General features: G+C 45.4%; 1 protein-coding gene across 3 annotated transcripts in view; it reads right to left on the minus strand.

Moving 5' to 3' along the window:
• UTP20 (UTP20 small subunit processome component) overlaps positions 1-14,992 on the minus strand; it is a 93,761-nt gene extending 78,769 nt beyond the window's left edge. For 2 of the 3 annotated variants that reach the window (XM_030548441.1, XM_030548443.1), the window contains exons 1-12: positions 14,850-14,992; positions 10,768-10,848; positions 10,003-10,069; positions 9,592-9,724; positions 8,532-8,720; positions 7,401-7,482; positions 5,991-6,128; positions 5,355-5,510; positions 4,364-4,510; positions 3,754-3,888; positions 2,590-2,667; positions 1,026-1,204 (exon numbers count right to left, since the gene is read on the minus strand). In XM_030548441.1, coding sequence (XP_030404301.1) covers positions 1,026-1,204; positions 2,590-2,667; positions 3,754-3,888; positions 4,364-4,510; positions 5,355-5,510; positions 5,991-6,128; positions 7,401-7,482; positions 8,532-8,720; positions 9,592-9,724; positions 10,003-10,069; positions 10,768-10,848; positions 14,850-14,894 — 1,430 coding nt within the window. In that variant the 5' untranslated portion in view covers positions 14,895-14,992. Of the gene's footprint in view, positions 1-1,025; positions 1,205-2,589; positions 2,668-3,753; positions 3,889-4,363; positions 4,511-5,354; positions 5,511-5,990; positions 6,129-7,400; positions 7,483-8,531; positions 8,721-9,591; positions 9,725-9,989; positions 10,070-10,767; positions 10,849-14,849 lie in introns of those variants that run through there. The other variant, XM_030548442.1, reaches the window with a different exon arrangement.
• Between the last annotated feature and the right edge of the window lie 2,716 nt (positions 14,993-17,708).

Here is a 17,708-nt window from a genome sequence, read left to right on the forward strand (position 1 = left end):
TTGCTGACTCAGCTGTACTGGTAAGTGCATTGGTGACGGGGAGGCTGGGGACCTTTGGTTCTTCCCACCAATCTGCACCAGACAAGGAAGTAGTGTTGTGACCCAGTGGGTGCTGCTCTCCTCTTTCCCCCTCTTCGATCATCCGTGACGTGGGTAGCTGCTGCAGGGGAGCGTACTCATAACTGAATCCTTAATAATCACAATGACCAATGGAGAAAGAGTTCACTATTACTGCAGAGAAGAACAAATGTGTATGAAATTTCAAGGAAATGAAGCTTGGGGGTGTAGAAGGGGAATAATTCCCTCCTCTCTCCACAGGTAAAAATCAGCACCACCTTGCAGATTTATTATAAGAAATGATGAATTGTATAAAAATAGCTCCTGACTGGGAGAATCCTGCTTATACGAGGATACCATCTAAATGGAAACGTGATTAAAACAAAAATAGACTGTAGGAGCACGTGGAATTCATCCCAGCAGAATATTTATTGTGATTGCTGCTACTGTTCCTTCCTAATCGTTTTTGGGTATTTATATTGCAGTGCCACCCAGACATCCAAATCGGGATGGGGACCCATCTGTGCTGAACAAAATGTTTCGGAAGACATGGTCCCTAAGCCCAAAGAGCTTAAAGTTTAAAAGACTATGTGACATATGAAAGACAAGCTGCGGAGAGAGAGATACAATCAGATACAATTTGATTTGCTTCTTCTTGTTCTTTTGCCCCTGATGTCCATATTCTCAGGAACAAAGAATGCTAGGAAGCAAAAGTATTTCTATGTTGTTTTGAGATGAGACAAAATCCTATACAAGGGACAAATATTCACACCTTCTGTGACCGAAACGCAGCAAGTATTTAAATGCCAAGCTCTGCAGAGATTATTCCAAGTCCTCAAAGAAAGAGTGAACACTAGGTGAAGTGGCAGTTCGGGCGCCATCGTCAATCTGCTTAGCAACACTACATTCCAAACCTTTCGAAAGACAGCTCTGAGGTAATAGTGTCTGTGGAGCGTGAGGAGACTTACCCTATCGGTGGTTCTGTAAAAACAAGGGGATATTTTTCAAAAGCCATTGAGCCAACAGTGGGAGGTTCTGCTTTCTCCAGAATGAGTTTAGCCAAAATTGCCATAGCCTCATCCTTAACTAGAACATCTTCTTCAGAGAAGCAGTCCTCAACGTACTCTAGAAAGCACGGAAGAAAATGCTGAAAGGAAAAAGAAAATTGAGATTTTACATGCCTCTCCAATTCTGACCAAGAAAATCAGGGATCCGAGACACTGGTGCCAGGGAAGTCAAGCTCTTTGGGATGAGCTGTTGCAGTACCGAGGTTTCCTCCAGTCATGATGCATCGGATCACCAAGACACGAGGCACCAATGCCAGGGAGACCTTGAGGAGACAATGATTTGACACAAAGACCCTAGCCTATCCCAAGTCCAGGCTCCCGACAGAGCTGAGGATCCCCAAGAACAGCCCCTCACAACATGCAGAGAACCTGCTTCCCTCAACTCCATGCCTTTGCTTACAGCCCTGGGCCACCATGCTCAGGCCCCACACACCAGACATCCCCCTGGTCCTCCATTTCAGCCTTCATCACCCCCACACAGAAATTCATCCCCCCTCCCCTACTTCCATACAAATCCCAACCCCACGTCTTCACACTTGTTCCCTCTCCCCACTTTCTTTCCATCAACACAGAGATCTGCTGCCCCCTTCACTGCTTCTGCTTCTGAATCATGGTATCAGAGACCAGACCTCAGCTGAGGAAGCTGGCCAGCAGCTTTTGGAGGAGCTGTGACTCGTTATGGTAGGAACCCTCTTTTATCCTCCCCATTTACTGTCTTTTACACATTCAAAAGGGGGACTGGCTTAAACCAAGAGCCTCTCTGTACACTCCTTGCAATTTTCCCATCTCTCTCTGGGCTGTGCTATGTTTGTAAAAAGGATCTGGGAAGAGGTGAGAGAGAGACCCTGAAATCCCCAGACTGCTGATATCTTCACTGAGACACATCTCCTCTTAACTAATCTACCATGAAAAAGACACTAATACCAGAGACAAGATATTGGCGAGCGTGTGTTAGGGGATAGGGATTGAAGGTGTGCAGCCACAATGGGTGCTCAGCCCGTCAGATGCAAAGCTGCAACACAACACTAACTACTGACCACTGACATCTCCTTGACCATGTCTGCCCCTTCAGTAACCCAGCAGGAATCCCCTGAGCTGTGTTATGTGGGAATTCAAATTAGATAACTACAGTGGTCCCTTCCGACTCTTAAAAATCCATGAAATTGTAAAGAAAAGACTTTTTTTTGCATGGCCATTTTCATTCCTCTGATATTGACTAACAGTCCCTTTCACTCCCATCAGGTCACACTGAAGACACAGAAGATGGATAGTTCAAATATAGGTCAAATAAAAATGACTCATTGTAAGAAATATTTATATTATGAACTTGACAAGTGTAATGGCATTTCTATGGTCAGCAGTCAAAACAACTCTCCATCAGACTCATTTTCCCCCAGAAACACAACTCCTCCATTGCTCATCTGACTACAAAATAAATAAATAAATAAATGAAAACTTCACCTACCTGCTCAAACTGATTCATTGAAAACACTGTTTTGGAGAAATCAAAAAGGAGGCGCCTTTCAAACCCACTTCCAAATGCCTGTCAAATGCAAAGGAAGAGTTAGAAGGTGCATATAAGCAACAAGCGCTTTATTTCTTCATGAAGGGATTCAAGACACATGAGCTATGTTCCTCCAGTGCACACAGTGTTTCTTAGTGCTGAAAGGAGTTACATATAAAAACCTACCACCTCCTGACTCTGTAAACACTTACACACATGGGCAACTCCAATGTACATGAGCACCTCCATAGAGTTTAATGGGATTTCTCACATAGATAAGTGAGAGATAAGCAGAGAATTAATACTACTAAGCCAGAGATCAACACTAAAGACCGGACAGACTTAACTCCTCCAGCCCTATTTCATTATTGTGAAAACATTTTTTGGTTTCATCCTTTGCAAGAAATACAAGAGATGTACCTCTATTGCTTCGTTCAGGTCTGCAAATCTATTTCTCCTACAGCACAACTAGTTTCCCATATTAATTATATCATAAATATGTACAGTAACACATGAAAACTGAAATGTCCAAAATAAATACTGCCATCTCACATACACCTCAATCAACAGAACAGATTAAAAATAAGCAAACACTAGTAAAGCAGCTGTGTGTTTGGGTCCAGCGGCAGCAGCTATGGTGTTAAAATATACCCGTAACCTGCTTTAGAAAATACTGCCAGGCTTGCCAAAGGGTCTGATAAAAAGGTCCCTGAGGTCAAGAAGCAGCACAGTCTACTGGACAGGTTACTAGATTTGGAGTCAGGGGACCTGGGCTCTAATATCAGCTCTACCACTGTACAACCCTGGGCAAATCACTTTGCTTCCATTTCCCTTCCCGTTCCTTGTCTGCTTAGACAGGGACTGTTGCTCAGTGTGTGTTTGTACAGGGCCTGGCATAATGGGACTTCTAGGCACTACTATCATACAAAAACAACAGACTTAGGTTTTGGATCAGCCCCTAAATTCACCATATGCTGAGGCAGGGATTGGCTTGTACTTTGCACAAAAAGGAAGAGAGTAGCCCTGAGTAACACATTTCCTAGAACATAAGTGCTGTGTGTGGCAATCAACTCATTCAAGAGAGACTGATCTGTGGTTCTTCAGTTGCAAAATGAACTGCATTACCTTCTCAATCACTTCCTTGGTCACAGCATCTGGCAGGAAAATATTCTTAGAAAGCAGCAAAACAGAAATCGTTTTAAGCAGGGTCTTACAGCAAGGCACTGAGAGATCAGGTGTTTTAAATATTTTTGCTAACATCTGAGGAATGAGAGAGAGAGAAAGGCAATGTCACATGCACCACAGAACAATGACTCATCCCAGCCATGCCAGAGGGGATGAGGACCCCTGTGGAAATGCTCGTTCACAGCTGCTCAGGCTGCTGCCTTCTCCACAGCAGCACAGTTCCTTCAGGAATCACACCCTCATCACATGGTCCCCAGCAGCAACTGTCCGTGACCACTTCTCCTCCTTCCCCGCTCTCAGTGGAGGATTCATTTAGAGAAGGGCACCCATAAGATCACGATGACAGAGTCATCGTTATATTACATAGGGGAATTCCTATAGATTTGCTGGGGTGGCTCCTAAAGGTTGCCAAACTGACTTTCCCCTGGCCCAACTTCTAGACCTCAGCACACACCCAACAAGCAGAGAAAACAGGTAAGCATACTGCACATGCTCTGGTTTCTCACCCTCCACCTGTGTGCACAATAGCCAAAAGGATGGTCTGACCCACCTTACAAACTGCTTCAGGTTGAGGGATTTTGGACCCCTTTGCATGTTCTGCTAGGATCAAATACACTTGCAATATCCTTTCAATCTGTTCTGATCTTTCACAACAGTTGGCCTTCGTTATATTCTCCTGCAATTCTAACACTGATTCCTGCAAGAGACAGTTTCACATGAATGATCAGATCCTGTCATGGATAACGCTAAGCTGAAGCAATTCTGGTAACTGCATGTTCCATTGGCCTGATAAACTATTGCCAGCTTTCTTATTCTGATCCAACAAATTAACCTTTCTGGGAAAGGAAAAATGTAGTTAAACGGTTCCAGTAATGAACATCTCACATCTCTTGGGTGGAAAAACAAATGTCTTGCAAGGTGAAGTGCTCCTTCAAAGAAGGCTTACAGATTGCATAGAAAAGAAACAGAAGAGACAAATACCTTGTGCTTAGCTTTACGTGAACGCTTGGAGCCAGATTCTGCCCACAACTGATCTCAGGAACTCCACGGACTCCTGTGGTGAAATCATGGTCCTATTGAAGTCAGTAGGAGTTTTGCAACTGATTTCAATGGGACCATGACTTCACCCTTGCTGTATACTAGTGTGAGATCAGAATCTAGTCCAGGGAATGCAAAAGAAATAATTACATAAAACAACTCCTAATAGTGGAAGACGAAGATTGCTATTATACTGGCCTGGGTGGGAAAAGAGGATGAGATGGATTTTCACTGGCAGCTAAAATCATGGCAGGAAAGCAGTGGTTACCTTCCCCAAATCCCACCCCAAACTGCACAGCATAACTAAACCAGTTCAACAACAGGCCCTCTGTCCCCACAGATGAAAGGCCAGGCTTTCCTCCTTAGTGCAACATTTATTTTAATGTTCCCATTGCAGAAAACACTCACTACATACCATTCCTTTAGCACACACAAAATGCTATTCGGGGGGGAGGGGAAGGGGCTGTCATCTTTTTTTCAGCTTCTTGGCAATGAAAACTTACTTCCAAACATTTGAAAAGAACCTCGAAATGCTCCTTGTAGATATGCACTGCAGCCGATTTTACCATATGTTTGAAAGCTTCTCCAACAATAATCCACGGGAGTTTAGCTTCAGTCTCTGTAATGGGCCCCAGCTTTAGCAGAATTAACTTTATAGCCTGTAGAAGGAAAAGGCCAGTTGTGTCTTCATGCTTAGAAACGAGACCAAAATATTCTAAAACCCTTTAGCTTTAGAATTTTTTTAAACAATGACAATGTAATGGATTTCAATCACCTATAAAATTATCTTTTTTTGCCCAGTACTGAAGTTAATAATTACATCCAAAATTGTTTTATAGCCTCTAAATAAATCCACAGAAATACACGTGATCACCCAACGCAATCATTTCAAAACACATAAATATAGCTCAGGAATTACTAAAAGCAAAAACTTGAAAAGCCACCTTTAAAGAGATATCATTACATGTATTACCCTACGATAAACAGCACAATTTACATCCAAAATCCACTGAAGCAAACAGAAAGACACCCGTTGGCTTCAAGGAGAGCGATATCAGGCTCTATTATAGCGATGTCCTGTATTAGGTACTTTAAAGCTTTGTCATTTTCCACTTAGTTTATATGCTCAGGCTATTTACCTTTTCTGCACAGGAGTGAAACATGTGCCTAACTCCTTTGACCATCTCAAAGAGTAGTTGTCCCACGCCTTCTACTTTTTCTGGGTGCTCTCCCAGGTCAAGAAACATTAAATTGAAGAGTTCATTTTTATCAGAAACCTACAAAACAAAATCCACAGAGAAAAAGTTATCTTCAGTTCAAACCTATCAAATGGAAAGAAATCATTAAATGAGCTCAGACGGTGCCATCTTACTCTTCTACTTCACTCTCCAACAATTCAGACTTGTTCTCTCTACAATAATGTATGTCAATAGAATGCAGATGAAGGGTAAGTCCTCAGCTGGTGTCACTCAGTGTGGTTTCACTAATAATGCCCGTTCAAATCAACGGGACTTCAGCACATGCTGAAGAACAAGGATGGGATTACTCACATGCTTAATGTTAAGTACATGCTAAGTGCTTTGCTGAACTGGGACCATAATGAGACGTCACACTGAATAAGGGATAGTAAACTAGTCACTGGAACACTAAGGACTGTACTAGGGTCTAAGAAAAGGACTGGACCATTCTAAGTCAGAATTCAGAAATTAAGTACTATGATGCAGCAAACAGATGGGAGAATGCTGCTTGAATTTCTGCCCAAGATTTTCAAATCCTCAGTTTTTGGGTGCCCAACATGTGGCTCCTTAAAGGAGTCTGAATTGTAGGGATTAGGGATCAGCACTTTCTGAAAATCAGGCTCCATTAAGGTATCTCAGGTTGGATGTCCAAAATTCAAGGAAGCCAAATTCACCGGTCACTTTAGAGAACCTGGCTTCTGCACATATTGGCTTAATCAACACCAAATGATATACTTCACCAAAATGACTGCAGTTTAGCATTGATTAATTTGGCTAGAAAAATTATGTACTCAGATATTCTGCGCTCAGCTGAAGATGCACAAGAAACTGTAAACAATGCAGCAAAAAGTCTCAAACCATTATTCCAAAAATGTATTGACCCAATGTGAAGTTTAAAAACTAAGGGCCCAATCCAGCCAGGTCCAACATAGCTCCTTTCTCCTTATCGAGGATTCTAGAGAAATGTTGGAAAGGTGACCAGGAGCACTTCAGTTTCACTGCTCTTAAAAAAGAAAAGATCGATATTACATATATAGTCAGGGCCTGATCCTGTGAGGTGATGAACACATTCTGTTCCGGTTGTGCTACATATAAAGTCTCCTATAAAACCTTTGTCACTGCATAAACCAAACTAAACAAAACCCCTCAGAAAGGATAGAATGCTAGTTTGTGTTTTGTTAGCCCCTTTATTCTCTAGAGGGCACCCACTGTCATTACACATTACAGCTTTGGTCAGTATTGGTGAGCTTGATGCCAGGGGCCCCCGTGGAAAGCTGTTAAAGTCAGTCATGTCAGTAACACATCACCTACCTTCCTCATTAGAAAGGTGAAGCTTTCTGCAGCAAACTTTCTGATGTGTGGTTTCTTGTGTGCCAACAAGGTACTGTATAAACTACAAATACAACAGGCAATTAAAACCATTCAACTCACACTCAGCCAGAAAGAATTCATCAATAATTACTTTGTTAAAAAGACAATTAATTCTGAAGAGTAAGACAAGCTTCTACATTAAAAAATAATCTAATGACTGCAGTCTGTAACGAGGCGGTGTGGCTCCCCTCCTCATCCGGGAGGGTCGAGCCCCGTCAATCATCCATAGGGGCGGGGCCTCTAAGCGGAAGTCCCACCCCTCAGAGGGTCAAGGGCCAACCCGGAAGGATAAAAACCAGCCCTCAGCCAGAGCCTAACCACCATCAGGAGCAGACCTGTCCGCAGGAGCTCCTGACTGGGAAGCTGCAGGCCGGTGTCCGGACTGGCTGGAGCTTCCCTCCGCTCGCTATAACGAGGAGCTGCCAGAGCTTCCCTGCACTCGCTATAACGAGGAGCAGCCAGAGCCGCCCCGTCCCTGCTGTGGCCCCGAGGACACCCCGGAACAGGCCTGGCCGGACTTCCTGGAGGAGTTGCCAGATCTGCTGCCCAGCCCTGGCCGTGTGGCGCCTACGTGGTGGGACGTCCCCGAAGCTGATCCCACGAACCAGATAAGCTTGGAGGGGGATATTGGAAGTAGCCCGGGGGCAGCCGACCCGAGTCAGGCTGCAGATTTCCCGATACCCATGGCAGTGTGTTGTGTTCAGAATCCCCACTGACCACCTGCAGCAGTGATCACCGCTACTAGGGCACCGGGCTGGAACGCAGTGGAGTGGGTGGGCCTGCATTCCCCCTGCCACCTGTCCATGGGTGGCAGAATCCCCCTCCCCCGGCCTGAAGAGGCCAGCTAAACTGGTAACTGTGTGTTTGGTGCCCCGCCCGAACCAAGGGCTGGGACCCCTTTGACTGTGCCACTGCCCGGTCCTATCCACAGGGACCGAGCTACCCAGGCGGTGGGCGACAGTTCCGAGAACTGAGACCCTCAGACAACAGGTCAAGGCCGGTGTGGCTCCCCTCCTCATCCGGGAGGGTCGAGCCCCGGCAAGATCCGCTTACAAGACCAATAAAGCATACCTATATATATTGGCCATATCCTTCACCATCAGTCTCCACAGGTATTTGTAAAGGTAGGAAAGAGAGGTAAAAGCCCATTCTAGCAGCTCTGTGTCTTGGGTACCCAATAACATGGTAATGGTCAGGAAAAAATCTTGAAAGTGCGGGTAGAAGTCTGTCTGGAGATCTCGAGCCAGCTGTACCACTAGGCTAGATTTCAGAAAACAAATGTCAATGTTCGTATGTTTAAAATGCCAAACACCTAAATAAACTATAGCTCACTGCCTGATTGTGCAACTACACTGCAAATTAAAATGGCTCTAGTGGATGTACAGCATGCAGATTCACTGGACGTAAAGCTGTCACTGTCTCTTATGTGAACACCAGACATGATGTTACCTTGAATGAAAGGGGTTTTTGAACTGATAACAAACCAACCAAACAACCTCAAATAATTTTACATTTAGGTTACATTAAGAGCGAGACTTAAAACCAAGAGCAGCCATGAACACATCAGTGACACAATGAGCTCACACCAAACGCTTCTTGGGTTGTTGTAGAGATTTGTTTGGTTATATTCTAGGAGTATTTTTGAAAGTAAACTTTATAATTAGAATGCTATTATAAAAGACCCAGAAATACCACTGGTATGGCTCTCTCTCAGGGCATGTCTGCACTTACCCCCAGAGCGATCGATCCAGCGGGGGTCAATTTATCGTGTCTAGTGAAGACACGATAAATTGACCGCTGAGTACTCTCCGGTACTCCACCAGAGTGAGAAGCGTAGGCAGAGTCAATGGGGGAGCGTCAGCAGTCTACCTACCACAGCGAAGACACTGCGGTAAGTAGCTCTAAGTATGTCGACTTCAGCTACGCTATTTTCGTAGCTGAAGTTGTGTAACTTAGACAGACATAACTCGCCTCCCTCCCAGTGTAGCCCAGGCCTCAGTAACATGTGTCCAGTGCAATTCTTTCTTCCATGACAACAAGGACACATACACAACGTTTTTGACGTGATTTACACACTTTTCACCCTACATTGGCACGAAGGCACTGAGTTTATTTTACAGTGCGTACTTACTCCAAAAGGGGCTGGTATGCAAAACTGTTTTTGACTTGCAGATGAGTCTTCAAGCTCTGCACTATGGCATCCTGATAATAAACCAGCTGGTTGAATGACTGGCATTTGCCAGCCACTTCTCTGTAGAATTTCACTGTGCAAAAAACAAAGGAACACTTAAGAACTGTGTCCTAGTTATTGGTACACATAAAGGACTTTCAAGAGAATAACAACTCCTCTACAGCCCAATTCAAACCCCATTGAAGTTGATGGAAAGACTCCCAGTGATTTCAATGAGATTTGAACCAGGACCCTAATCCCTCTGAGTCAGGCTGGTACTCTAGGTAAACAAATTCCACCCTGTAAACCATGACCTTATTATGCAAGCAAAGAATGCAAATGAATTTTAAGCTATTTACTATAAAGAGATACCGAAGTGCTGTGTGAGGTTCAGTTCTCTCCATTTCTGCAGTCCTTCATAAAAGTAGGTTTCAACCTCCTGTCAGAAATAAAGATCATGCATTAGCCAAACAGCCCTAAATAAAACACATTATTTCAATGTAAAGATTAGATAGAAGGCTCAATAGAGGAAGCACAATCCAATGCCTCATCCCATGTCTCAATTTAAAGAAATGCTGATGACTTCACTTTAAAACAGCATCAGTTACTGAAACACATTTAATGCTTAAAATACATGGCCAGATAATGCGAAGTGTAAAGCCATATAAGCTACAGAATGTTTTATCAGATAGTATCTTTAAAAAGTAATGCTACTGATATGTGCAAAACATACTTCAAGATTTTACTACAATTTCATGATCATGAACATTCATGATCCCGCACAGACTTACATACATGCTTACATGTAAACACTGGGAGTTAGTCCCATTAAAATCAATGAGGCTATTCACTGTGCATAAAGTTAAGCATGTGTGTATGGCTTTGCAGGATAGGGACCTCACTTGATCCATTGTTTTTCTTCCCTTACAAACAAATCTGAACACTGGCCTTCAATGAGACTTAGGGTCCTACATGCTTAAGTCGCTTTTGAAAATGGGACTTGGCTGTCTAAATGGAGCAATGCCTTAAAACCTTTAGAAAAATCTGAACCTTGGTGAATACACATTTCTGAAGTGTCTGAGATCCTTGGTCAAAAGATGTTATAATAATTCTATGGCAATTCTATATTCTTCTCACCTCAGCGTAGCTCCCAGTCCTGTCAATCCGATGAATAATATCGATATTAACATTGCTTAAGCGTTCAGAGAAGGTGAGAAACTGTAAAAACAAAAACTAAAGTCAAATGTTTCCTTTGCTGTTTATTTCAGAATTATCCCTTTTAAATGAGTCTCTGACATGCACTATAGAACTGCAGACATTGAGGAAACACTGTCAAATAGCGCAGATTGTGTAAATAAAGCTGTTGATATATACCCATACATACAGAGAGAGAGATTCTGGTTTTAAGTCAATGAAATCAGTCTTTTTCTTTGTTTGTTAATTGGGGGAGTGGATGGAAATATCTGCCTGGAGTGTTTACCAGCCAAACACTGCAGCACCTGTTAACACAGGAGAACAAAAACGAAGCTCTAAGGCTGTGGCTACACTACAAGGCTTTTAGCCACACGGCTGTGCCGCTACAACCGTGCCACTAAAAAGAGGGTAGTACAGAACTTTGGCAGTGTTCTGTCGGCAGAAGCTCTCCGACAAAGCACTGGTCTCACCGGCACTTTTCGTCAGTAAAAGTTTTGTCGTTCGGGTGTGCATTTTTTTTAACGCCTGAATGACAAAAGTTGTGCTGACGACGTGCCAGCGTAGACAAAGCCTAAGTGGGCAAAGCACACTTAAGTAAGCTAAGAGCATAAATGGAGGGTGAGAAGGATGGTAAAATATTACATTTTTAAAATGTTTAGTTTTCAGTGCATAGCTGTTCTAACATATACCACAGAGCGGGGTGGTCAAACTGTGGCTCGCAAGCCACATGCAGCTCTTTTACAATTAAAGTGTGGCTCATGAAACCCCCATGCGCCCCCATTCTCCACCTACCAGACCAGGGGGGGTGGGGGAGAGAGAGCGAGCTTGGGCCTTCTCCCCTGTGGTGGGGTGGTGCTAGGGGCTTCTACCCAGTGGGGAGGGGAGAGTCTAGAGGCATCAGCCCCACAAGAGGCACCTGCAGGGGCTTGAGCCCTGCTCTTGTTGAAGCCCTGAACGGCGACTCCTGTGGTGCTGAAGCCCCTAGCCCCACCATCCTGGCAGGTGCACCCAGCTCTTGAATTTCTCGTATGCAGCTCAAAGGGTCAGTACGTTTGCACACCCCTGTCATAGAGCTTGATCCTGGCTTCAAGTAATGCCCATGAAGTGCCCCATTGTCTTCAATGGATGGACAGAGATAGGGTAGATAAGGGATAGGTGGGGGAAGAAAGGGGGTGTGCATGCAAGTGCCAGTTAGCTTGCATAATTACAATGGAAGATTGATTATTAACACTGTCTGAAGTTTCATAAGTAACTCGAACTTTTTAAAAAGATACATTATTTTCATGTTCCTAATGGTCTTCGGTTATCAGGGCACTGCTCATCTACAGGTGTCTATAAAAATATTAATAACTGACGGAACACTAGTTATATTTCAGTACAAGGAGTCTTTCCAAAAACAAAGAATTACAGCAAATATTTTGCATCATTCAACTAAACACCGTTTTAAGCAGATACTATTCGGATTTATTTTAAAACACAATTTCTGACTGAGCAGTCTTTAAATAACATGCCCTCGATTCATTTTTTTATAAATGCCTTTCTAAAATATTTTATTGGGGGTTTTCTCGTCCTACCCTGTCAGTGGGTTTCTAGACTCCTTTCAGCAAGGGAGGCACATTGACTGACTTGGGAAACAGTGAAAATGACTACATGTGAAATGTCGTCAAATACACAAAGTAAACAAACTAGAAAATTAGGAGAATTTTTTTTTTTGCTATCTCCTTTCAGTTATACCAGTGTTGAGTATTACTAGTAACTATAGCAAATACGAAGTCCTCAGACAGAAATATAATAATTGAGTTAATGCTGTCTCTTTAAACATCAGCTATATCACTTAGAACAGTGTCTCTGAAACGTGGGATGCCACTTGTGTAGGGAAAGCCCCTGGTGGGCCAGGCCAGTTTGTTTACCTGCCGTGTCTGCAGGTCTGGCCAATCGTGGCTCCCACTGGCCGCGGTTCGCTGCTCCAGGCCAATGGGAGCTGCAGGAAGCGGCACGAGCCAAGGGACGTACTGGCCGCCGCTTCCCGCAGCCTCCATTGGCCTGGAGCAGTGAACCGCGGCCAGAGGGAGCCGAAATCAGCTGGACCTGCGGACAAGACAGGTAAACAAACCAGCCCAGCCCGCAGCCCCCATTGGCCTGGAGCAGCTAACCGCAGCCAGTGGGAGCCGCGATCGGCCAGACCTGCGGATGGGGCAGGTAAACAAACCAGCCCAGCCCGCCAGGGGCTTTCCCTACATAAGCGGCATCCCAAGTTTTGGAAACACTGACTTAGAAACCCTTTTTTGGGATAGTCACGTTAAAGAGATCATAGGGGCTATTAGATATTCCAGCAAAAAACCCTCAGCAAAATACAAGGTTTTCTACACCAGTGCAGAAAGATGCATCTGAAAGGTTTCCTAGGGCCAATTCATGCCCTATAGCAGAAAAACATACAGGAGAGAAAAATGTTATTGGCACTTGTAGAGTGTTCTATATGTTATCTAGGCAGGATGCTCTAATCATGCAGACATCCCAGAACCCTGAAGGAAATCATTGACTCATAACATCAAATCAGACAGACAGGGAATCCCTCCAGCCATACCCAGGCAGCGTGATTCTTTCTAGAGCAGTGGTTCTCAAACTTTTGTACTGGTGACCCCTTTCACATAGCAAACCTCTCTGAGTGTGGACCCCCCCCTTACAAATGAAAAAACACTTTTTGATATACTTATCACCATTATAAATGCTGGAGGCAAAGCAGGGTTGGGGTGGAGACTGACAGCTCACGACCCCCCATGTAATAACCTCGCGACCCTCTGAGGGGTCCTGACTCCCAGTTTGAGAATCCCTGCAAACTTTTTGGCCTGAAGGCCACATTGAGGTTCCAAAACTGTATGGAGGGCAAGTGTAGTGTATTAAACTGCTCCCTGAAGGAATGTGCTACTTACCATGTACTACGTATGTCTGCCAGTCCTGGTGCTCTGAGTGGCATGGTATGGGAGCAAGGGGGTTGGATAAGCTGCAGGGGATCCCAGGGGGCAATCAGGGGACAAGGAGGCCTGTCAGTGGGTGGGGGTGTGGATAGGGATCAGGGCAATCAGGGGACGGGGCGGCTGGATAGGTGTGGGAGTCCCTGGAGGCCTGTCAGTGGGCGGGGGTGTGGATAGGGGTCGGAGCAGTCAGGGGATGAGGGGGTTGGATGGGTTGGGGGTTCTAAGAAGGGCAGTCAGGGGGCAGGAACTGGGAGAGGGCGGATAGGGGGTAGGGGCCAGGCTGTTTGGGGACGCACAGCCTTCCCTACCAGGGTGTAGTGTATTAAATTGCTCCCCATAGGTGCACAGCAGCCATCTGCACTAGCCAACGTTGCTAGCACTGGAGGAGTCTGTCGAGTGGATATTGGCAATGGTAAGACTTTACGAATTTCCCAAGCACAGGTGAATCTGCAGATTCCCAATAACATGTGGTGCATCTATGCTGAGAAAAGTGGTACTCGCTTTTCCCTAGCGTAGGCAAAACTGCTCATATGGAGAAGTTTCCATGAACTCAGAGACAGGGAGGAAGCTACTACTTTTGCTCTCCTGTCCTCTAACCGTGTGAGGACCCCAAAGCAAGATTTTTGCTTTTGGTTTCCTCTACTCCACACAATGAGGAGAAAGGAGCGGAGGAGGAATTCTGATAAGGCCTCTTGTGAATAGCAGAGGGTCAAACGAACGGAAACTCGTTCTAACAGGAAATGCAAAGAAGGATCGGGGTAATAGCTGGACTCTGAAGAGAAAAATCATTTGAACAGTGCGATTAGATTGTAACCTCTTCGCAACCGTATCTTCAGGGCCCAGCATAGCATGTGGGCCTTAAAACAATAACTAGGGAGCCCAAAACAACGGGGGGGGGGGGAGAATGCTTAAGGAAGAGGAGGAGCCACCCCAGAGCCGTGTGTTCCCAGCCCGGGGCCCGGTGTGCTGCACCCCCCGGGCAAGGGCAGCGCCCCACTCGCCGGGGCTGTGTCCGATGAGCAGGCGTCTCCCCGTGGCTCTAGCACTCACCCTGTACGTGTTCTCGGACTTGTGCGAGGAGGATTTGGACTTCATGGCTCCGAGTCCGGGCGCAGCAGCCGGGGCCTCCTCCGCGGGGCGCCGGGATCCAAACACGCGTGCGGGCCTAGTTGCTGGGCGCCGCCATCTTGGCTGAGGGAGGTAGGGAGCTGCGGCTGCCGAGCCACGTGTGCCACGGGCGGGGGAGGCGCTGGGGGCGGGCCGGCCATAGCGGGCCTTACAGCTCCGCCTCTACCCTGCAATGCTGCTCTGGCCCAGGGAGATTCCTGCCTGGAGCGTCCTCTGTTCCAGGAGTCCGGGCCGCCCCCGGGCCCGAGCTGCTGGCGGCTGGTCTCGTGCCGGATACACTGGCAGCGCTGCGCACATTGGCAAGGCCAGAATCCGGCAGGACTTTGAACTGGTCGTAGCCCCAGGTCGAAGATAGCTTGAAAAATACCCGTGCGGCCCTGTCGTGGGTCAGCGTCCAGCTCTGCCTTCCCCGTGCTGAGCTCCAGTGCCTGGGTGCTTGTGGCTTTCCCAGACATCTCCATATTCCTCCAAGTTTCTTAATAGCTGCAGTGCGAATTGACCATGTGTCCGAGAATCAATGGGATTCTCTGTCTACCTAGTTCTATCCACATGGGTGGTCATGTTGACCTAACTACAGTGATCAGGGCACAGAAATTTTTCACAGCCCTGAACAATGTAGATGGGTCAATTGAATTTTTAAATGTACACCAGGCCTTGGAAAGGCAAATACAATAGAACCTCAGAGTTACGAACACTTTGGGAATGGGGGTTGTTTCTAACTCTGAAATGTTAATCATCTTGAATAGAGCACTATTGTTTTCTTCCAAAAGTTTACAACTGAACATTGACTTAATACAGCTTTGAAACTTTACTATGCAGAAGAAAAATGCTGCTTTCCCTTTATTTTCTTTTAGTAGTTTACATTTAACTCAGTACTGTCCTGTATTGATTTGTTTGGGTTTTTTTTGCCTCTGATGCTGCCTGATTGCAGTACTTTTAGTTCCAAATGAGGCATGTGGTTTACTGGTCAGTTCATAACTCTGGTGTTCGTAATTCTGAGGTTTTACTGTACATCACAGGCTTACACTTTATTATAGAAGGTCATCTTTGTAATCAATAAGGGCTAGAAATTTGGGTTGTTTTTGTTTTGTTTTAAATAAAAAATTAAGTTCATGTACTCACTTGAGAGAGCTTATTCATCCGGGGCAGGTGGATTCTTCAAACCCTCAATATATATACACCACTACTATATAATAAGTATTAGTGGGATAGTTAGTTGATAAGCATACCTACTATATTTACTTTGTACAGTTTTAGTGAAGATAAATTAAAGTTATGGTTATTTCTATCCATCTTAGGTTCTTATATGGCCCGCATAGTTCTGGAATTTGAATACCTCATAATCTTTAACATACTGAACCTCACAGCACCCCTGTTAAGTAGGGAAATGCTATTATCCTCATTTTACAGAGTGTGAAGAGTTATTGGTATCACTGAAAGAAAGGAAAGACACTGCTGAAACACCCATAGTATATAGCAGCCTGCCATCGAACCAGAAATATACAGCAATGCAAGACTGACACTGAATATTTAATCCCCCCTGACCCGAGCACACACACGCATACCTCCAGTGTGAAACCTTTCCTAGATTTAGATACTTGGGATGTTAACTTGGGCTGCACTTGTACACTGTGCCATGCTAATAAACTTTTGGAAATTGCTGAGATAGATGTGCTAAAACACCCCATACTCTCCCAAAACATGACAAAAAACCCCACCACACACTCATTTATGAAGGCAATTGGGTACAGTGGATAGCACTATGGAACCTGTGTTCTTAGTCCCAGCTTGGGCATTGGCTTGCTGTGTAACTTTGTGCAAGTCGCTTCACTTCCCTGTACCTCTGTTTCCTTATCCTTTCTCTCCAGCTAGCAGGAAAGGTGGTCCAGTGGTTAGACTGTAAGCCTGGGATTTGAGAGACAGGGATTCCCTTCCCACAGACTTCCTATGTGACTTACATCCCAGTATATAAAGGGAGGGTTATTATTATGAATCATATTTATTACAGTAATGACTAAGATTACATTTGCATTATGAGCTGGATGTGATTCCCCTGCCTGTCTATGCCTACTCACACTAGCTTTCATCCAGCTAGCACGAGTATAAATAGAGTAGCCGAGGTAGTGGCAACAGAAGCATGGCTTAGCCATGCTGAGTATGTACCCATAGGCTTCAGGCAGGCTTAGCCATGTCTCCGCTGCCACTACCAGTGCTACTGCAGCTACACTGGTACCTCAGTGAGAGCTAGAGTGAATATGTGCACATGAGCAGGAGACTCACACTCCTAGTTCGTCATATAGATGCACCCTATGCAGGACCAGCGCTAGAGTTTTTCGCACCCTAGGCGCACAGCCATTTTGCCGCCCCGGGCGCCGCTCCCGCAGCTCCGGTGGAGCTGCCGCAGCCATGCCTGCGGGAGGTCCACCGGAGCCACGGACCAATGGATCCTCCGCAGGCACGACTGAGGCAGGTCCACTGGAGCCGCCTGCTGCCCCCACCCCCGGCAAAATGCTGCGCCCCGAAAATCCTGGCGCCATAGGCGATTGCCTAGTTCACCTCAAAAGAAGCACCGGTCCTGACCGTATGGGTCAACCAAAAATGGGGCCCCAGTGTGCTAGGCACTGTACAGCGAATCCCTGCTTCAAGGAACTTACAATCTAAATAATGCCCTGTTGTGAGGATAAAGACATAAAGGAGAGCTCAGATCATGTGTAATAGGGGCCATGTATGTAACTGAGATAGAGATACGTAAAAAGAGGATGATTGTATTCACCTGTGAGA

Source organism: Gopherus evgoodei, chromosome 1, assembly GCF_007399415.2.
Source record: "Gopherus evgoodei ecotype Sinaloan lineage chromosome 1, rGopEvg1_v1.p, whole genome shotgun sequence".
Lineage (NCBI taxonomy): Eukaryota > Metazoa > Chordata > Testudines > Testudinidae > Gopherus > Gopherus evgoodei.